The sequence below is a fragment of the Schistosoma mansoni genome, chromosome 3 (genome assembly GCF_000237925.1).
Source record: "Schistosoma mansoni strain Puerto Rico chromosome 3, complete genome".
Lineage (NCBI taxonomy): Eukaryota > Metazoa > Platyhelminthes > Trematoda > Strigeidida > Schistosomatidae > Schistosoma > Schistosoma mansoni.
The window spans coordinates 17619542-17643319 of record NC_031497.1 but is presented as its reverse complement, the minus strand read 5'-3'; the positions used below and the strand labels follow the sequence as shown (position 1 = coordinate 17643319).

General features: G+C 35.0%; 2 protein-coding genes and 1 non-coding gene across 3 annotated transcripts in view; 1 reads left to right on the top strand and 2 right to left on the bottom strand.

Annotated features, from left to right (window-relative positions):
* Smp_164580 (hypothetical protein) overlaps positions 1 to 7992 on the top strand; it is a gene marked incomplete at both ends in the record, with an annotated part of 42952 nt that extends 34960 nt beyond the window's left edge. Inside the window, 1 exon segment of the mRNA XM_018799470.1 lies at positions 7900 to 7992. Within this exon segment, the coding sequence (XP_018651256.1) occupies positions 7900 to 7992 (93 nt within the window).
* Positions 7993 to 12990: 4998 nt separating this feature from the next.
* On the bottom strand, positions 12991 to 23068 carry Smp_078730 (dihydroorotate dehydrogenase; the record flags this gene model as incomplete). The annotated part of the gene is made up of 5 exons (XM_018799469.1): positions 12991 to 13344; positions 14696 to 14809; positions 17135 to 17322; positions 17723 to 17787; positions 22650 to 23068. 5 exons carry the CDS (start codon positions 23066 to 23068, stop codon positions 12991 to 12993), a joined length of 1140 nt encoding a protein of 379 aa, XP_018651255.1.
* On the bottom strand, positions 15288 to 15362 carry Smp_tRNA_01098_Pseudo_TTG.1.1. The gene has a single exon. It is a non-coding gene (tRNA).
* Positions 23069 to 23778: the final 710 nt, after the last annotated feature.

Sequence of the window (23778 nt, the reverse complement as noted above, 5' to 3'; positions counted from 1 at the left end):
ACATATGACGTGATTCATATTTCATCATCGTCATCCTGGGAGTTAATTTAATGGATATAAATTAATCTTTTATGTAAGGGACATAAGTTACCCCATTATAGATGGTACCTTGACGCAGTAGTCGGGGTTGCCTATCATAATGTAACATTCCAGTTATATCGGCTGGGACACTTGTCCATTTATATTCTAAAATGGCAGTGAAGTTTGTTGGGAGCGGTAAAACTAAAAGCACCTTACTCATGTTCTGGGAACAAGTTATACTGCATTGGGGTATGACGACAGTAATGTGTTTTCGTCAGGTAAGTTTCTGAAATGATACTTGTTTCCTACAGCGATAGTAGGGGGTTAGAAAAAGGCCAATCCCAGAGGTCACACGCCTCATTTTATCTAGTAGACCTTTGTGACTCAATTGTTGACTTAGAATACGCGGATGACATAGTTCTATTTGGTGAAGACGCTGACAAAATGCAGAGTCTTCTGACCACCGTAAGCAACAATGAAAGCATGTTCGGGATGCGATTCTCCCCCTCAAATTCAAAATGTTACTTCAGGATTGGGTTGCATCGACACCAGAACTAATGATAGGGAGTGAAGTAGTTGAGCGTGAAGACCGCTTCACTTATCTTGAGAGTCTCACCAGCCCTTATGGTCCAGTGTTTGACGAAGTCTCAGCACGGATACAGAAGGCTCGACTAGCTTTCACAAACTTGCGTCATTTAATGGCGTAGGCGATATATCCGTCTAGCAAGCAAAGGACGGGTTTACTGCGAAGCAGTTCGTTCCGTCCTACTTTATGGCAGCAAAACATGGCCGATAAGAGTAGAGGATATTCGTAGGCTGCTAGTTTCCGAGCACAGGTGTCTTCGAAGCATTGCTCGTATATCCTGGGACCACCGAGTAGGTAATGCAGTTGTTAGGAAACGGGTACTAGGTAAGGATGGCAAATGGATTGATGAAGTAGTGAAACTTTATCAGTTGAGATGGCTGGGACACGTACTACGTATTCCCAACCACCGACTGACCCGACGCGTGCTGTTTTACGGTGTAGGAGTAGGTCGGAGGAAAGCTAGGTGCGGCCAGACTGAAACGTGGCATAAATCCATTTGACTCTGTTAATCGTGAGGTTCTGTGGCAGTGTTTGCCACTGAAGGGACCAGAACATGGCACAAATCCATTAAGCCACTGACTGGTGGACTCAGCCATGTTGGTAGGTGTAGACTGCTTGGTTGGGATCCGCGAGATGGTAGCAATCGATGGATAGAGACCTTGAACGACATGGCTCAAAATCGTTTGCAATGGCGCAGGTGCATCCACTCTTTGTGTTCTGTCAGATTTTAATCTTCTGAATCCTACATGTTCCTTTCTTTTTTCTCTTCCAAATTTATTTCACTGGATTATACTCCTTGAATAACATCTTCAAACCCTAATCTTTCACATAATGCTTATACTCTTACTACCTCTACCACTATGGGATTTGAATCGACAGCTGCATCTCTGTGCTAATGTGGTATGGCAACTCGAACTGATGTACGTAGGTACGAATTTCTACGTTGTGACTGACTGACTGACAGACTGTAACAGTTTGTTGCGAAACCAAATTCTTCTAAACTGCTAACCTTTGATTTTATAGCGCATATCTAAACAATCTAGGTACTAGGTAAAAGTAGGAAGTTGGTTGATGAGGTTATAAATCTTCATCGACTGAGGTAGTTAGGACGTGTGTTTCATGTCTCTGACTATAATTTACCTCAGCTGGCGATGTTTGTTGACGAAGAAAGCTGGAGGCGGCCAAAATAAGACATCGGATCAGTCCATAAAGTCATTGGCTGATGAGTTGAGCGATTTTGATAAGTCCAGAATACTTGATAGGGGTTTTGCCAGCATCGTAACCAAAGGTTGGAGATGTTGGTTGACATGGCTCATTATCAGTCACGATAACATAGATGCATTCAATCGTTATCGTCCCTTAGTTTGTGCGTCCCAAATTTGTTTTATACCTTTAACCATCTGAATTCATTATTTTTTCTCAAACTATATTCTCTGTCTAACTTTTTTTTACTTCCACTTTGACAATCATTTCATTGTGCTGGTGTAGTGCATCAACTTGGGTCAATTCACATTTGTGGCAGGTTCTATGTTGACTATGACTGACTGACTGCATATATTAGATGTAAATGCGATAAGCTTATTACATATTTCGACTAAAGATTTCTTCCTAATGTATATATCCTTTTGTCAGTAATCACAAATGATAAAGTATGATTTACGTAGATCTTCATGTACTTTGGGGGATAACTACTGAATGATAAAAATAGCCTATGTAGAAAATTTGACTTTTGTCTAATTGATTTTATACATTTAGTTCCCTATATCATCTTGCAGAGAGGATGAACAAAGAATTGAAGAGAACATGAATCCATTTCATTTCGTAAAGTTCTCATCAGCTGCTTACAGACTATAATATTTAAAACAAAGAATCAAATTTATTGTAAAGCTTACATAATTATAACATTAAAACTGGATATGTATCATCATCGTGGAGTAATGCGAGTAAAGACACATAAAGATTGTCTTAAATAAATATAATACATGGGAGAAGATTCTAGATCATCAGACATAGTAACAAGAGATCATAGAGATAAAATAAATTAAGAGTAATATGAGCTGAGAAAATAATAAAGTTACGCATTTGAAAGAAGTGATATAATAAACTGCCGATCAAGTCAACATAATAAGGAAAGGTATACAACAATTTTGTTTTGAATACATATGTTCACCTTGAGTTGTTTGATGTCTATGACTTCGGTCAATTTGAGAAGAATGGAATTTGACCGGATTGATGATGCTGAAAGATTTCAGTCTTTATTATTATTACTTGAACACATGAATATTGGTACAAAGCGGCAACGAATACATATACACCACACAAGTTACTTGATTTGTGTGTGGGCTGTGATACTGCCCGGGTTGCCAGACCGAGGTAGGTGATTTTCTTAGGGGGCCACACCCAAGCATTCGACCTAAAGGTCTGATCCACAGAGTAGTAGAGCAACGTTACGAGATGCAGTTTTTTGGTAGCAGGTGACCAACAATTGGTTCATACGCCATTTGTTCCCTCAGGATCCTGGGGCCCATGTGCACTATCGGTTTGAAATCAGGGTTTCCCAACTCCCCTAGGTGAATCTTTCGTGTCCACTAACCCGGTTAAAGCGTCGGACATTCGCTTTTCGTCCTCTCGATTTCATAAACAACTTCCCCACCGCAAGAACGCAGTGAGTGTGAATTCCGTATCAGCGGTTGTATGCACGTGGTCATGTGAGAGGATTTCGGGAGGGAGAGCTGACTCTTCCCACTCTCGTCCGTACCAGAGCATTTGAGGGCAATCTATCAACATGATGCTCTGTGTCACAGAGATGTTTTACTAGGGCACTGTTAAAAGCCGCTAATCCTATTGACCTGAAAATTTTTGTTGTATGTCCTTGGAATAGAACGTAGGCCTTTCTTTTTGTTCTATCACTATAACTGCTTCGGTTTGTAAGCTGTTGATGAGAACTTGACGAAATAAAGTGAATTCATGTTATTTTACTTCATTATTTGTATCTGCATGATAAACGATCGTAATGTGGTGTGCACTACTAATGCGGACAGGCATAAGTAGCTTGTGACAGGAATAGGAACTTGAATGCTTATCAAGAGAAAATTGAAATAAAAAGAATAGAAAGAAAAACGGATAGCAGTCGAAATAACAACTGGATCGAAGAATAATGAAGCATGTAAAGGAAAATTAAAGGGAGATGTACAAATGATATACAAATGATGATTTTCATGATTTACAAAGGCACTGTCTGATTTTGCATTAAATAATAAATTGGTTTTCCCAACTAAGTCTTCGTTCACTACAATAATAGCTATATGAATATTTTCCAATCAAAGTTACATATTAACTCGTTTAGAATATTTATCTGGTAATTTTGGGTCAGCTGAATATCAGTATGATATTTACCTTATTGTTTCTCATAAAATGTCGGTGTTTAATTGACTGTTAAGTGAAAAAAATATCATAGTTTAACATTTAACGTTGAATAAGTGGGTTTAGTTTAGTATTTAGCAAATCAATCACATATTTCATTCAATATACCTTATATTAATCAATAAGCAGATAATTTCAGATTGATTAGGTATTTCTGAAGCTGTCTCTGTTAAAAGGGTAAAATCAAATTTATGCACTTTAAAGTAGATGCTGTTTTCAGTGTTCTTCATATTTTCACGCTATGTACTTCAGTTTTTACTGTTTAATAAGGTGAAATCTTAGCTCACAATCTCAAGGAATTTGTATTCTCTTCGTTGATTCTTGTGTTTTTTTTATATCTGAGCTTTTTTACTTGTTTCTATGTTCAATCTCTATTCATTTTGACAGTTGACAATAATTTGACTTTACTGGATATTCATCTCGATTATGTTTTCAATTTTTCCCCCTAGTATTTTCACATTATTTAGTATTTTAATACTTTATAATTATTCCATATTTATTTATGCTTTTGTATGTATTCACTGATGATGATTTCTTCCAACTATATAATTTAAAGCATGTACAGCGGTTCTAAATCATTATTACTGTTATATTTCTAAATTGTATGATGTTGGAGAGGGTTCACGAAATAATTTTAATTTATATCATTCTGTTACGATTGTTTTTTGTTTTTGTTTTATTGAGACGGATGAAAATAGAAAATTAATTCTGTATTTTGAATTTGACAAATAACACTTAAGACATAATAAACTGTTTAGTTTCAAACTTAAATCTTCTCACGTAACTACTTGTAATAACTAACCTGCTATATGGACTTTGAATTACTACTATTAAAGATACATTGCCAAATTGATATACCACTACTTATTTCGCATTGATTTTATAGTTAGAGATAGGTGATGGCTTGCAGTTGTATCCAGGAAGCGCGTTTCGTCCTGTTTCAGCCGCGCCAACTGGATTTATTTGCGCCCCAGAGTTAATGTTCATTCAGGAACTCGAACCCATTTCTGTTCTCTTCAAACACCCTAGCGTTATTCACTTAGCTACTAAGTCCAGATGGCCACTAACTTGTGAAGTGGAATAAAGTTTAATCCATTTGTATTGGTTGTTTGGATCTTCCGATTTATAATTAGGACTCCAATCGAGCCGATTCGCACAGGGTACACATATGTCGAAAGAGACTGATCATTTGCAGTCCTAAACATCAATGGGAAGATTCAAATAACCAAGACTTATGGATTTTATAGTTAATTTAAAAACCTATATATTATTGTACTGACTTCACTAAGAAGTGATCGAAAGGAAACATTTTTTCTCATAATTTATATTTTCAGTGTCTTAACCAGAATATTTGATAGAATGGAAAAGGAAAATTGTGATAGTCAAACAGATAGCTAATATTTAGAGATATGGATCTAGTCATTGTGTTTATAAGTCTGCTGTGATCTACTTGAAACCTATCCTACAAAGTGTGTGTCGTTCAGTGGATTTATCGATGTTGACATTACACATTTTTTTTAGAGTAACGTGTTCACGGGTACAAAAATCTCATGTACTCATAATAATTGCTTAACTTCCCATCAATTCTGTAAAGTGATAAGCTAATTGTTAACGCAGTTGGTTTTTAAATAATAAGTTATGGGTTCACACCACTTTTCTCTCTTTGTTTACTTTTGCTTGAACAGTATCATGGTTGTAATACTGTTACCCTTCACGTTTGCAACGTAGCTTCCGAGCCCAATGAATAAACTTAGAAATAATTTACGTTGGTATTTTTTTAAGCGTTTGTGTCAGAATCCAATGGTTATCCTATTAATGTATGCCCTAAAATTTGATTCTTTGAAATTTATTTTCAGTACACGTATTACATTTGATATACGCTTCAGAGTTGCTTGCAGGCTAAATTTTCTAAATTATTAGTTAACTGATTGCCTATTTCACCAACTATTTATATAAATAAGATTAATCAAATAGGAGGCGAATTGAACAAAAACACCACTTGATAGGATAGGTAACGTGATTTCATTCATCAGCTGATTTCAGTTCAATGGGAATTTTCACGTTCTAAACATTAACATTTGATTTTAAAAAAAAATTAATTAGTTACATTATATTTCTTAATAGTCAAACTGAAACACACAAAGTATTTCTTGTAATTTTCCAGTATGAAGTTCTGCAGGTTGAGTGTTGTGAAAGAGATTTCTTTGTTTTGACATCCCTTACGTTTTAATATTACATTAAGTATGCATAAATCTTTTCACTCCCTTTTATGTTTTACTGCCAATAATATTTCGTAAACTAAGTAACAATCCTCAATGTTTTTCTATGATGTCATGAGTAGTGTGCTAGGAAATCGCAATTATGGTTGTAGGTACTTTTCTAATAATCCGGTACTGAGCAACGTACAGCATAAATGAACAATTAACTTAATACATATTCACCATCAAAAGACGATGATTTTTCTCAGTATATATCCGCTACCTTTTAATAACAATTAATACCTGGAGTTAATAAGCTTTATTAGTCCATGTAGAAGAATGCTAAAATGAATTAGAACTTCATTATAAAATATCAATCTTTTCAATGAATCGATAAATAATGTAAATTCATGAATGTATCAGATAAGTAGACGTAGAAATCGTCAACAAACAAAACAATATTTAGTGGTCATCTAACTAGGACATTTATTGATTAGTAAATAGTTTTCCTCGATATTCTTGGAAAAATGGATACTTATTAGGTGTTGAATCAAATGTATTCGTATATATGCTGTAATTATATATATATATATATATATATATATATATATATATATTAGTATAAGACTTGAGAGCATTATCAGTCGTTTTTCTATATATATATATATATATATATTAGTATAAGACTTGAGAGCATTATCAGTCGTTTTTCAAACTGGGATAAATCAATTTATGAACTTACTGATTACTGTATTGTTTGTTTGAATCTTCCCATTGATGTTTTTGAACTGCAACTGGTCAGTCTCTAATTGGCATATGTGCATACTGTGCGTATTGCCTCGATATAGCTTAAATTCACAAGCATGGTAAGCAAAGATGGATAGTGAGAAAATTCAAACAAACAATACTAAGTGAATTACACTTCGCCCCATTGCACAAGCAAGCAGCTATCAGGACTCAGTGGCCGAGTGGATAACGCGATGGAGTTTGAAGCGAAAGGTACTGGGTTCGAATCCCGGAGTGAACATATCAACTCTGAGATGCAGATACAACCAGCTGACGAGTCCCAAATAGGACGAAACGCGCCTCCTGGATTCCACTGCTAGCCACTATCCATCTTTGCTTATTAACTGATTACTGGTTTAATCTGTATGTGGAATTGTAAATAGATCATTAACAACATAACTCAAAATTAGTGGCAGTAAAACAGATATTTATTATCGAATACTTGCGGTCTATGTATATCTTCTACTAAGTGATGTTTCTTAACAATAGAACAATGAAGAACGAGTGATGAAACTTTTTACCACTACTTTAATTGATTTTTATCTTATTACTGTTTGGTGTTTGTTAAAGTATTTAGATTTCATCTTTTGTTTCACAAACCGAAACCCTGATTCATCCATTTCGGTCTGGAAATTTTTGCCATATTTTCAAATCTCATACAGTAATTGTAGCTTAACTTGTCAACATCCGCTTGCTCACTGATATTTACATTAACAGGACTTATCACATTCAAATAAATATTCATTCCAGTCAGATATAATTAAACAATAAGTAGTTAGATTCGAAGATTTGGCGCTTAAGATAAATACAGAGACAAATCGTTCGTTATAACAGGTCTTTCAGATACGAGTCTTATGGACTGCGTTGTTTTCTATTTTTTGCTAGCATAGCAATGACTTAATGGATTTAATAATCAAGTCTTTAGTCATGAAATCACATATTCAAGCATCATTTTATTCTATACAAATACCTTTGTAGAGAAATAGTTTCTCACTCTGATAATATTTTTTTTATCATTCATAAAATAAATTCGATTTAAAGTTCCTAAAACGAAAGTCTTTATCTACTAAGTAACTGTTAGGTAGTTCATATCACTAAGACTGTATACAAAAAAATTAGCTGTATATCATACTGCCGTGTTAACGTCATTATCGTGAACAAACTCATTATTAAAAAGAACTTGAAAAAATGTAGGATAATAGGTCGATCACCACTGTGGTATACTAGTTTTTTGGTGAGACTATAATTTATGGATGGCCTTTGAGCGACGCCTTAGTGACCTTGAGAGTATCGACATAATAACTACGACCAAATGAAAGTTATAAACCAGTGTGAGGAATTAGAATTATGATTTACCGTTGACAGTTAAGGCTAGAAGTGAGATTTATAGTTTTCATCACGAACTGACGACATCAGCTATAATGCCAAAGCAATATTTTGCCCAATGGATGAGTGAATTTTGAGCCAAAATCCGAAACCTGTTATCTTATACATGATTGGTTCGTTCATAAATTATAGTCTCGGAGTCTTTTTTTAATACCGATCTTACTCTATAGTCATAATATAACATCAGGTTAGTTTGTGATAAATAATTATAGGTATTTTTTATTCTTCGTGGGGAATATTTCTATTCCAACTTTTTTGCCTAAAATATTCACCACTTTTATGTCTTCATTTCGGATAGTAAAGCAATTTTTCTTCTGCGTTATGGGATGAACGTGGGGAACGTTATGCATTTTTATCCGTTAAGCATTATTATAATGCAGTAGCTTAGAGAATAGTTCAAGCACTACAATCTAGGCGTTTTTCTACAACCAATATGTGGCCATTATGACTAAGTACACTTATAGTGTAGCACTTTTTCAGCCTTTTGTTTACTGTTATTTGAGTTTTTTTTTTGTTTTTTGTAAAAATTAACGCTTACTTATAAATTTTAGGTTACTCGTAATCAGTCGTCAGTACGAAACATGGCTGGTTTTTCACTGTTCGTGAATAATATTAGTAATAACACATTGAAATCTGTATTTTCTAATCATCATGATAATACAAAGACAACAACAACAGCTACCATTGTATCATCATTCAGACATCAATAAAATTGATATTCATCGAATTTGTGATTGGAATGTATTTACCTCCCTTGTTTTAATATTATCTCTTTTGTACTCAGAGTATATCATTATATTCAGCTTCATGTTCATTTTACAAATTATTTTCTAATTATAAAGTAATCAAGATTGTTATCTATTGCTAAATGATAGAAAAAATGATAACATGTTTCATCCGTTCACATTCATGATGGTATATATCTCCTATTGAATTACTGTCTATGCTGTAAGTTCATAAATATTATCAAATATTTTTTAGTGGATTATCTGTTGCCTTTTTGTGTTATTGAAGTATAATTGGGGTCTTTTAGGATAAGACAAACTTCTTCAAGGTGATTAATGGTGTTTTAGTCCAACAAGACTGTTTGTTTGTATAGTTATTTTCTGAAAGTAACAATCTTGATGGGTCAGTTTGCATATTTACCGAACAGACCATATGTATCAGGGAGGAGCTGATGAATAGTTTAATCCTCTTAGTCAAATAGTTGAATGGAATAACTCATTGTTCATCTAGACAATATTCCTTGATGAAGCTTCGTATATACCGAGATAATAAACTTTCTACATTCGAGTGTTTGTGTATTCGTCATCTACTGATGTAACCCTGAAAGGCATTTTGAATCACTAAGCGTTGGTTTGAAAGGTTACATGTAACTGTCCACAGCATCAATTTATCAATTCTTAAGTACCTATTACATACAATACACTTAAAGTTATATGATTATAATGGCAGACGGTTTGAAAGAAATTCACCGATCTCATCAATGCACATGAAGGTCACTCTAAGAACGCTTTATGGATTATAAGTTTAATGTTGCACATAGGATTATTTACTTTGGATAATGTAATCGTCCACGTAGTTCACAAGTTTATATATAAGCAAAGGAAATTACTAGTCGTCTGCTCGATATATCTCATCACTAAATAATAATAGCTCAGAAACCCTGGAGAAATAATTCAGTGTAAAATAGCTGTTTAGCCTAGTAAAACGTACGGTATAGGTTATATTTCATTAGTTTATTTTTGGTACCATCGTAGTGTGGTCTACTTATATCCATATAAGTAGTATATGGCGATGGTCAGACATAGAATGTATTTTGACAGAAGACCGATAAGGAAAGAACTGAAATGATGCGCAATTGGTGGGAAAATGCATGAACAATGGAATTAGAGAAGATGAACTGATATTTACAGAAGGAACAGTGAAGATTGAGACAATTGGTTGTTAATTTGCTAATTAACTGTTCATTGTATGGTTATCAGAATTTAGTGAGATAGTCTGTAACTTTTGTCTAAATACATTCGATTGTCCCTACTAGTGTTCTATTCACTACACCATTTCTTATGGTGACAAAGAATTGCTGATACCAATGACATATCATTATCATTTTTAAATCCTTCAGTCTTGTTTCTAAATAAAATGGCTGTTTATTAAACACCTAGAAAATTTTGTGACTTAATCATTTATCTACCATAAACCATCAGTTTTGTGAAAAAAACATGGATCTCTGTCCAACTACACCGCTGTGATAAGTGATTGTTTAAAGTTGGTGACTGCTGAATAATAAATACTAAGTCTCGTTTTTTCTTTCAGGTGAGTTTATTCTTATCGACAGTGAAGGATCGCAAACAGTAGCTTACTTAGTTGTAGAAATTCGGTGAAAATCAATTCACCTCTCAAAATTTATACACCTTACTATAAGTGTATTCAATCTTCCTAGATTATTTTGATTTCTACGACAAATCATTTTTTGGTTGATGAACTGGTCTACTTGGATTGTAGCCAGTTCTAGTGTATTGTTTTCACCCTTAACATACTCATTTCTGCCTTACTTGAATCTTCTTTTCAGAGAAACATTCGTTGAATTGAAAAAAGAAGTAAAGACCGAGCACAAGAGAGATATGTAGAACGAAATACTCTTGTTTTCTGGACCTGACATTCATCATCACTGATGAGACAATATATATCTTACCTTCATAAATCAGTTCGTTCTTTCTTCTCGTTTTACTGTCATAAATCTTTGTAAAATAGACTATTACTTGTGTCAATCTTAATCGCAGCAATAATTAACAATTTTTATTATCTTTGTTATTGTTATTTAACATTGAAAGATATCTATTGTTGCCGTTTTTTGCTGGGGGATGGAAAAGATTCTTCCATTCATTTCTAACATTCAGTTTATCGTGCAGTTCTATTGATTTGTTATTATATTTTGCTGACATTGCTTCAGAACTATTTTTTTAAACTCTTGTTTAATGCCAATTTGTTTTTTTGGATATCTCATAGGCATTTACTATCATCATCACCGTCATAATAATAATTATATCATCATTTATTTATTTAACACAGCGTTTCTGTTTGTTTATTTGTCACATTGTAATTTCTCTTTTTTGTTTTATCTCTGTGAGCTGAAATCTATTTGAACAATGTAGTATCAATGGTAATTATATATTTGTAATTTTTATCCCAGGTAATTCCCCTTATACACCATGTAAAGACATCGTTCCTTTTCCCTATTTTCTTTGTTCATTATTTCTAGTCATTGTGTGTCAGTATTGTTATCATTATTATCACTATCGACACTAATGTTTATTTGTCTTTTATAAATAAATAATGAAATTATTTGGAACATTGTTGTAAACTACCAATCACTTTGTTGCTTTGTTTTATTAATTCTCATATATCTCTTTTGTTGTTTGGCGGTTACCATACAACACAATAGAGCCAAGAAAACTCTATCGTTTAATTTCTCAAGTAATAGAAATTTCGAACCAATTAATTAAAACAACAAATGATCAATAGTTTTTCGCATGACCATTGAACATGTTCTCACTTTGTTCGATGTTTACCACCAACCGGTAGGTTTATAAATTTTTAGTGTCCATTTAATAACACCTTTTCAAGAAAATGAGAACTAGTTAAGCTACATGGTGTTATTTAAAGTAGGATGTAAAAGCGGACTAAATATATATTAGACGGACTTAAAATAAATAATATGACTAAACGATCTTTTATTTGGTGACTGCACACAACAGTTACTCTTTATATAAACAAATAGTTTGACAGAGATTTTGGGTCAAATACGCAGAAAACACCGAAAAATGAGAGGGATTAAGGTTTAAGTAATTGCAAGATTTCTCCCGGTAACCTGGTTCGAATCTCTTCAAGGAAATTATGGGAATTTTGATTAGTTGTGATTCGAAACGAAGGCTATGGGAGCGAAACAACTGTGAGGTATATCCCATTTATTATTTGCTAATACCGGTCAATAATTGTGAACAAGTATTGGATGCAAATGGAATAACAATGTCTTAAGCAACTCTAATGTTATGAAGTCTAGGTATTAACAAATAATGAATAGGGTGTACCTCTCATTTGTTTCGCCCCAAAGAAGACTAACGTATGAGCATCAATCAGCGGAACTTCGATACGATCAAGCAAGGCTCAGTAGTTTTAGTGCACACACAACACCTGAAATCGTCAAACTGAGTTACAGATATCCTCCATCTCAATATCAAGTACATAATTTACGAAAGCAATTCTCAGCAATACGATTAGTCTGGTGATAATTTGCATTACGAGGTGATACCAACTGTAAAGTCCATTGAGAATCAAGAAGTGTCATACAGCCGTCTGAGTACAGGAATTGTTAATGAGTCGCGGATTGAAACAAAACAGCTATCACATTACTGTTTGAGCGTGAGAGTATATTGTTACAAAGAACTCAAACATTTTTGTTAGAATAAATTTGACCTAGTCTTGTTTCCAAAATAAACTCGATTTAAGATAATGTATAAATCATTTTTATTTCAATGTAACACAAATATTCCTATACTAGAAAGAAAAAGCACGTTTTTAGTCAAGAGTTTAAGATGTCATTTTTAATTTATTAATTTCTCTAGCGACTTTATGAGCAACCGGCGGTCCCTGATAAACAAAACTTGTATATAATTGCACTAAGCTAGCACCGGCATTCAACTTGGACAATGCATCTTCACCGCAGCTGATACCACCAACACCGATCAGGGGTATAGCACCTTTGGTTAATGCAGAAACTTTCCTTAAACAATCTGTTGATTTTTCAAATAATGGTCGGCCGCTTAAGCCGCCATATACAACATTTTGTTTATTGTTCCCTGGTATTGGAGCAGCACCGCAAGCTACAGCCTCTTCATAAGTTGTAAGTGTGGTGTTTGAAATTATCATACCATCTATTCGAGTCTAAAAATTGAAGAAATGTGTAATGTTAATTATGGATGCATGAAATGATATGGAAACAACCTAAGTCATTATTAGTAAATTACTCATTAAGTATAGGTTTATGTACTTGCCTTTGAGTCATAATTTGTGTTAGAGTTAATGCTACTATCTGGATGTTTATACAAAAGTAATCAAGGAGCAGGGTTCGAACCTGTGTGCAATTACTAAACATCAATGGTAGTTTCTTCTACAATCGGTTTTTAAGACGATTTCAGTTTATTAACCTTCTGGTCAAAAAGTTTATACCAGTATGATAGGTGTGAAATTTTGTCCAGTGTGACAGTTATATTCTTCGTATTACTCTCATTGAACTTTTTCTGTTTTGTAGTAACTCTGTATCGTTTCATTCATACGATGTTTATCGACTAATCAACAAGTGAATGGTAAAATCAGTATGTATATGAATATATTTGGTTTAACAACAACAGCTTCGGACAACCTGTTTAGAGGTCTCGTTTTAGAGAGTCTACATCTGTATCATATTTTGTGTTTTCACTCCACATCATGGAAATTACAATGGTACCCGATAATCAAGTATAGGCAGGAAGACCCCAGACACAACATAAACTATGCAAACATGATATCAATCGTCAGGAGTCAAATTAAAAGTAGCTTTGATGAACGGTTTATTGACAGAAAGTTAATTTCCTAAAATATTCTACTAAAACTTCACCATTAACTTGATTATAGCTATAAAAAAAGTTCATACAAAGTGATAATGTGGTAGTGAAAATAAAATATGATTAGTGATTGAGCGTGAACAAACAGGCACTTAGCTTAATTGAATATTAAATATGTGGTTTCCCTTCCTGTCATTGATTTTTACTCCGGATTGGCTGATAGTGACTGTTTGCAATTGTATTGAATAAAGTACCATCTGGTGTTAATCTGGTTCTCTATACTGAGTCGTGAATCCTGATTCTGGTATAACGTGACTAGTCTTATCGTTGTATTAACGTTTTATCGTAGTATACCTGAGAAAAAGTTTTTTAAACAATCCGTTATACCACAAATATTCCATGGACCTTGAATATAGATATCTATGACTTTATTTACTAGATTATAAAGGAATAAAGCCTTTTTTTCGAAAAATGTTAGTACATTGTGATTAGGCAAGTTTTTCAGATCTACAGGTTTACACAAAAGTTTTTCATGATTCTGAGTGCATTATTGATGACTTAGATTCAAAATGCTTAGCATCATTTACTTGACTTGGATTTTATAGTCTTCATTTGATATTTTAACTATTTAGGGATAGAATATTATAATAATCAAAACAAGTGAATTACACATTACATATAAATATTCTTACTTTCGAATCCAAAGCGACTTCCACTATATCCTTTAAATTTTGGTCATTTTCATCTGGAGAGATTTTTAACAAAATAGGAGTTTTTTTCGACAATTGATTTCGGGCTGCTAGAACCTATGAAGAGATTATTTTCAAAATAAAATATTCAAGAATTATTTTTATTGGGTAACATACTCAAGATATTAGGTAGCGTAACTATTAAGTAAATCTGGTTATAATCCCATGATATATGCGATCTAACAGAAATTTTTAAAAAGCCTACACCATTTTATTTACTGATAAAGTTATTGAGTAGTATATAATAACACTTTGAATATCTAAGTTTGTAAAATTATTCCTAATGATGTACCAATCAACTGCAATTAGAACAAGAAATATAGAAAACTGATGTCAAATATAAGTTTGTTTTAAGAAAAGTATTGAACAATAATAATAATCAAACTGATAGGATTATCATTTTAATATTTCATATACAAAGTCATTCAATAAGCGTGGTAAGCAAAGATGGATAGTGGCTAGCAGTGGAATCCAGGACGCGCGTTTCGTCCTATTTGGGGCTCGTCAGCTGGCAGTATCTGCATCTCAGAGAGGATGAGTTCAGTCCGGGATTCGAACTCAGTACCTTTCGCTTCAAACGCTATTGAGTTATCCAGTTGGCCAGTGCAGTCCTGATAGATGGTTGCTTGTGCAACGGGGGGAAGGGTAATTGCACGCGCGTCCTGGATTCCACTGCTAACCACTATCCATCTTTGCTTACCATGCTTGTGAATTTAGGCTATATCGAGGCAATACGCACAGTATGCACATATGCCAATTAGAGACTAACCAGTAGCAGTCCAAAAACATCAATGATAAGATCCAAACAAACAATACTAAGTATAAGTCATTCAATGTTTATACATTGATAAAATACAGTAGACTGATAAAATTAGTCATGAAAAGTATAAATACATCTATATAACCGATATGAATATCAACTGGAATTATAAAGCATCCGCGATTTCATTCAGCTGAACAGAGGAAATCAACACATGACCATCTTATAAAGAGCTTCATAATACTAAGCCTAAATAACTAGAGTAAGAAATTCTATTGAATAATAAAAAATAAATACCGTTTTTTTATTCCTATGGCAGTGTTAAACAAATTTCAATGACAAGTAAGAACAATCAAAACGAACTACTGAACTGGGAGAATGTACAATTTAAGTATTTCTCAATAAGATATTGCTTTCAATAAATGCTGTATGTTTTAATTCACTGTGAAATCAAGTTAATCACTTGGTTTTTTACATGATGGGCTACTGACGAATGCATTACATCATAAAACGCTCGTTTGATTTTTGCCAACTTGTGTCACCTATTGTGAAGGCGAGATATCCGTCTATGAATAAAAGAACGAGTATACTGCGCAGCAGTTCGTCTTGTTCTACTTTACGGTTGCGAAACGCGGCCATTAAGAGTAGAAGATAATCGTAAGTTACTAGTATTGGATTACAGATGCCTTAGAAATATTGCTCGCTTCTGCTGGGATCACCAGGTAAGTAATAGTGAGGTTAGACACTGAGTATTAGGGAATGGTGGTAAATCAGTTGATGAGGTCATGAATCTTCATCGACTGAGATGGTTGGGCCACGTGTTACGTATGCCTGAACACCGATTACCACGACGCGCAATGCTGACTAGTGTTGGATAGATGGAAGAAAGTAACAGGCGACTAGATTAAAACGTGGCATCAGTCCATAAAGTCACTAACTTCTAGTCTGAGCCATGTTGGTAGGTGCAGACTACTTGGTTGGGGTCCGCGTGACTATCGTAACCAATGGTTGGAGACTCCATGTGTCATGGCTTAGAATCGATCACAATGGCGCAGGTGTATACACTCTTTATCTTCCTTTAAACCTTGAGATTAAAATTACTTTATAGCTTTCTTTCTACGAACTAATCCTTTCTCCTTGTATCATATCCTTATAAACAATCTTTCTTTTATATATTACCACCATTGAACTAACTACTTCTGTGAATTCGGTGTTCATCTTGTTGTGCTAATGAGATGTGGCAACTTGGACCGACGCATATATGTGCCTGGTTCTACGTTGTAGATAACTGACTGACCTATATTACAAAAAAAACCCAAACTTTTCTATGATTAAATGATAGAGAAGAAGCTGTATTATTACTAGAAGAGTAAAGTATGTGAACATGCAGTTTAAGAACATGAATAATATATAGTTTATTTTCTACAAAAGTAAAGCTTACTCATCACAAGGAGCAAAGCAGGAAGTTTCAACAGCATTACTGTTGAGATTGCTCCAAGTTACTGAGCTATTTGAGATTAAGCCTGAATGTCATCACCAAACGAAGCTGGGATTTTATGGAAAATTGAGTTAAACATTTATAATAAACAACAATATCCGTATTCGGTATGTGCTAAACTTACTTTAGATAAGAGATCGCGTAATTTTTCCTTAGTCTGTAGGGAGCGTAATCCTGGGGTATTTGGACTAGATACATTGATTACTAAATAGTCAGCTACTTCGCCAAACTTCCGAACACCTGCCACATAATCAGCAGTTGGATCTGCACTTGTTTTATTGCAGCCCAAATTGACACCAATTACACCACGTCCTAAAACAGGTTAAAATGACGAAATGTTATATATATATATATATATATATATATATATATATATATATAATAAGCTACCTTACTAGTTATTAAATATACACGACATCCACGTGAATGCTCACATATTGTGTGTACGACACTGGAACTACGTGGATGGACAGAGCTTCATAAATGAAGCTGACTGTTAAAACAGTTTAGAAAGTAAGTTAGCATACATACATGATTAACATGAAAACCGCAAACTTTGAACAATCATTAAACTTGAATTTACGAACAAATTTAGAAGAGTAAGGAAAGAAAATCAATTGAATGAAAGTTTTCTATGAATAATAAATACAATGACAAAAATATGAAGGAATATCTAAATTTATTAAAATCAGAATACTTACAATTAGCCTACCTTCCCATGGACGATCTTTGAGTCTTTCATATACAGCATCATGTCCATCACTGTTAAACCCACATCTGAGATGATAACGGGATGGAAAATGAATGAATAAGACTAGTAACACATAGGAAAATACAATACAGATAATATAACTTGATTCGATTATTGCGACAGGAGAACTGGTTCAATGCATGAAGGCAGCGGAGATGGTAAAAATTGCCGGTCAGTGGGCTAGTGTTTGACTACGAAATATTAGTTAGAGGGTTAGAAACCCGCTCGACCCGTTATGCTTGCGGTAATCAATTAGTAAAATTGAGATACACGACAGATTTATCTCAAAGTCAGTCCATAAAAACGTACGTGGTACGTCTTATATTAAATGTAAAAGACTCCAGCATTAACAGCACACTATATAATGTACCGAATATACATTTATTATTTATTTAAACACATAAACATTGGTACAAAGAGGCACCAAATAGATATGCGCCATATAAATCATTCGTTTTATGTGAGGGCTAGGATACTTCTCAGGTGCCTGAACCGAAGCAGAATTAATCGCCATCTTATTTCGTTATCATACGTATGTATGCTAAGAATGAAGTATCCGCTTTATGTCGAAAGCATAGGTACAATTTATGTTTTCGTCACAACCTAAAGATATAATTTATTCCAAATACCGGTATTTTTCGTCTAAACGAGTCAAAGCATCTGCGTTTCCAAGTCTTGAAGACCACCACTAATTCGGTTTCCTTTTCAAGTCTCTCAAGGAAAAATACGTTTCCTTAATGTGAGCACTCGAAAGGCAGTGACTACCCTCATAGTTCTAACAACATGCGAGATCGTCTTATTCATAATCGAACACCATTATTAATAAATATCACTTTGACTCCTATTGTCAACACTCATCTTATGTATTTGACTTCTTTAATGTGCTACTAATGATAACAATTTGTGTTCACAATATGCCATCCCATGTCTTTTGATATCGCGCTTTAAATTTTGTTAGAGCTTACAATGTCCGAACGCTATCACAAATTGAACAACAAGCGTTACAAGCTAATGCCTTAGAATCTCATGCCATAGATGTATTCTGTGTGTCCAAAACACGGATACAGAATCCTAGTATGAGGATCTACTCGACTTTACCTAGACAGTACACAGAGCCAACTCAATATACCTTTCGTGTATCTGGAGAACCAACAGCAACTTCTCGTGGTCTTGCCGGTGTAGGAAAAGCACGAAGTCAAAAGCTGGACAAACGCTTGCTGACTAGATTCATATAGATAGTTGCTTGTATGCCGCCCATCTCACTGGCACAAGAACTCATAAAGTTAGAAACGTATGCGGTTGCTTCTTCGTCATTTCTGCCTATGTCCACATTGACCGCAGCTCGGATGGAGTAAAATATGAGTTTACAGGAAACTTCATGATCTTCAGAAAGCCAGAAGCTCAGATGCATTGGTCATAGTGGGTGATTTGAAAGCCTGAGTCGATAGATTAAGTCAAGCATAAAAACACTTAGATAGGTCTCATGGCCTTCTATCAATGAGAACAAATACCGGCGACCATTTGCTGAAACAATCGATTATTACTAGTAAGTACAAACGTTAGGCATAGACAAAAACAATGTATAACTTGGAAACCCCCAACATCAACATGATGATGGACACGAGTAGATCATATCACCATCGACCAGAGCTGGAGAGGCTCTATAGAGGACTGCCACTCCAACTGGAGTACATGCTTAGACTCTGATCATGCTCTAGTGGGAGAACGGATTTAACTGGATTTAAGCAACTCAGAGAAGGAAGGTCCTTTAGATATTAATTCGAAGATGAGAAGGTCAAGGATACACTCAGCGCAGAATCGGCTAAACATCTAGTCGATCGTAAAAGAACAGTTTATCCTGGAAAGACATGTACGCAGCCGCAAATACAGAGGTGATATCTACCGACAACTTGAATCATAAAGTTACGGAAGACTAATGGATTTCAGGGGTGTCCACTGAATCGGTAGATATTCGAAAACTCATTCTAACAGGCTCAGAGCACAACAAAAAGCGATGACAACTCAAACGTAAACTAAAAGAAAGTTTACGCAATGATCGTGGGTAGTAATGGGCAGCAAACCCGAGAAAAACAAGCTGGTTATAGACCCAGAAGTGGGTTTGTAGGTCAACTATTTACTTTCCGTCAGATTTTATAGCATAGGGGGACGCTCAGCTACAGTGGTGTTCCTTGGCCTTGGGGCAGCATTCGACCCTGTTGACTAGGTGGTTCTGTGGAAATGTTAGTCATTGAATGGAGTATCAAGTAAGTATATAAACCGTCCTACATGAACACTATTGGTCGAGTGTGAGAACCGTAATCAAAATTATCAACCTCAAGTGTTCTTCAGAGTTGCCCACTATCCCCCTTTTTATTTAACTTCATCATATATGTCCTTTTAGAAATAAAACCACCTAACTTTTCAAGGGTTGACATCCGCCTAGAATGTTTATTTATCGGCTTAGAATACGCAGTTGACAGTCGTGTTTCGTGGAGACTCTGACAGAATCTAGTCTTTTGGTCGCCTTGAGCAACAATACTAGGATGTTTGGGATGCATTTTCCCCTCTCCAAATGCGACGTGTTGCTTTAGGAATATTCTGCTTCAACAGCTGAATTAATGACATGTCTTGAAGGGTGCTTTGGTGATTCCGGATCCATGAGATTCCCCACCCTATAAGTGTTTTTCGTGCTTCTCTGGAGGGGATCAGTGCAATTACTTGTGTGTACAACAGCACCTCTCCCGATGCTAATCTCTTCTGTCCAGCTTGGGCCCAATGGGTTTCAATTGTTTTGAGAACCACCAAGTTTTATCTCCTCATTTTCACAGCCATTTGACAGGTCTTTACGGTATCCTACATTGTTCGGACATTCCATGTACCTATAATAATTGTTACTCTGGCCTCATGATTTCCGAAGAAACTCGGCTTTCATCATGAGGGATCATATCTATTATAAATGGAGATTCTTCAACTATGATAGAGTTCAAGTGGTTTAAATGATTTTTTATGGTCAGAGTCTTTTTTCCATGGGATGAAGTTGATGACCTCATGCTCAACCCTGCTCTTTTATTCGGGATTGGGACTAGCAGTAACCTTAGGAGGGTTACAGACGGAGTTAAAATATCTGTCTCCCAATCAAACGGTATCTATAGTGTCTGACAGTCTTCCCTATTTTACTTTATGGCTGTAAAACATGGCCTATGGAAGTAGACATATGTTAACTGGAGGTTTAGGATCATAGGTGTATTTGAAACACTGTTGGCGTTTTATGGAACAACCGAGTGGGCAAAGTTGAGGTTAGACATAGGGTAATTGGCGAGTTACAAACCGGTTGATGAGATTGGAAATTATTGATTGATACGGTTAGGATATATGCTACATAGGACCAACTATTGCCTACCTTGACAAGCGATGTTTGGTAGTGCAGAAGTAGCTTGAAAGAAAGTTAAGGGCGGATAAACAAAAGCACGGCATTGATGCATGAATTCATTGAGTTTAGGTCTGAACCATGTTGGTAGACGTACACTACCTGGTTGGGGTCCATATGATAACTGTGAACTGCGGTTGAAGACTGGGTAATATAGTTTAAAATAGTTTACAATGCAGCAGTTGCGTTTACTCTTTATCATGAATTACAGTATCCCTTCATAAATACCTTTACAATATGTCTTTTTTTATGTGCCATCTTTAAATACAGCTTATGAGGAAGGAAACCAATGCCGATTAAAGTGAATGTAAGCTCAACTTCAACACATTTTTGTTAAATGAATTGTAAACTTTCAATAAACGTTTACTACAATTGTGTTTAGTGACAATTACTTAATTCACAAGTCCTAATTACTGTAACTGATGTGAAACCGAATAACTTTAAGTGTATTTTTAATTATATTAGAGTCGTCATTGAAGTTTTCATTACGAAGTCGGACTTCTCTCTCCAGTTAGCTGGGAAGGGACGAAAAGGATAGGAGCAGTATGATTCATTATATTGGAGTCGAAGTTGTGAATATATTAGCGTAGTGCACATCACTTTTCAAACCATATTCCCAAGAATTAGTCTTCTATCTTATCATTGTTACCACATTATTTCGACCTCTTCTGTTATTTTTAACTCGCCATGCTAATCTGGTATGGCCACGAGCAGACACACATTTGAACCAGGTTTTCAAAGTTGGTGATGTCCGTTTGTTTATAAAAGCTTAAATGTAAGAAGTATAGACCGTGAGTTCACATAGGTGTAAGGACTGAGAGTGAGACAAATAGAATAATGCCAACTAAGCAATAAAACAAAGATCAATACTTACGATAATATTGCTTCGGCTAGTATGTACATAAATTATTCATAAATGTCATTATCTGCCTAATAGAACTTTCCATTTAGAGTTGTTCATTACAATAGATTGAGTAAATCATATTTTAGATAAGGTTGTTATGAGCTGCTAAAAGAATAATGCTGGACGGTTCATGGTGCATAGACTGCGTTAGACGGACACAACACTCCTATCACACCAAAAGCCATAAGTGGCTACAAAATTCTCTACATTATGGATCTTAAGGGAGAAAAATTCTAATTGGTAAGACCATACGAAAAAGTAGTCGACAGTTAGGCATATTAAGTTCTTACTATTCATCATAAAATTCTGCATACCTACTTATAACTAATTATACTAGCAGTTGCAAAGCAAAATGATCCAATAGAGTTAGTTTACGACTACCTAAGTAGCCGTAATTATAGGAAATACATGCTTACGGTGAGGTTGTTGCTAAGGCAGGGATTTAGAGACATACGGTAAAAAGATTAAAAATGCTTTGGTCCGAGAATGTATCTGAAGTGATCTTTTGTTAATCAGATTCATACAGTTACTTTACAGAGGAAAAAAATTATCCTTACCGATTTACTACCGCTTCTTTCTCGGTCCATCTGAATATACGAGGACGTGCGTTACCCAGCTGAGGATTCGGCGTGACAGTTCCAACTTCAATGTGTGAAAATCCTGCATTTAAGAGACCCATAAATGCCTTTCCATCTTTATCAAAACCTGCAGCTAATCCTATGGGATGATCGAATTCAAGTCCAAAAACTTTGCATTTGAGTTGAGGGAATGAGTTTCGTTGTTTATGTGGTATAAAACCATAACTTGCTAAGTAAACTGATAAATTGTGGGCAGTTTCACCATCACGGACTAACAGACGGGCAGTGGGTAAAAACCAATCTTTATAAAAGTGCTCATTTCCAGAGTACAAAGCTTCTGCGGTGAACAATCCAAATCCAAGACTTAAAACTTCAAGAGATGTCCTAATTCTACTCATTGTTGAGAATAAATCTAAAGAGTGATATAATTTTTAAAGGGATTTATTAGTTGAGTCATTATTAAAATAGTGATTGAATACCTAAAACATTTTGCATTTTAGACAGCTATGGAATTAGAGTCCGGAGACAACTCATCATATAGCCATAAAAAACCTTGCGAAATCATCAGGTAGTGGTGCGTAAATCAACCACCGGTATTTATTTGAACTGAGACGAAAGAAAAATCTTTGCTCAAATGTTTTTGGCAAGGCTTCTCTGCAAAGACTAAATTCAAATGACATCTAATCTCATACCCTAACCCACCAATAGTTCTGAAGTCATCAACACTTGAGTAAGGCAGCACAAAAATACGAAATCTGGAATAATCACATCTGAATGAAATAATTTCGCCTGTAATTCTTCAAGGCCTAATGCCCGTCCAAAGCCGGGTAAAGGAGGAGGGTTGGGCATGATGTCGACAATTTCATCCTGTAAAAAACCTTGCTAAAAAACCGCTAACTAGAATATATAATTTAAACCATTTAAACTCTGTCCTCGGAGTTGAAGGAAGAATTATGACGCCTCACAATGAAAGCCGAGCTTCTTCGGAAGTCACGAGACCGATGCCCCTTCTAACAACTAGAGCAACACCTTTTATAGGTACATGGAGCGTCCGGACAATGTGGAAGACCCGGAAAACCAGTCAAATTGCAACGGCAATGAGGAGATA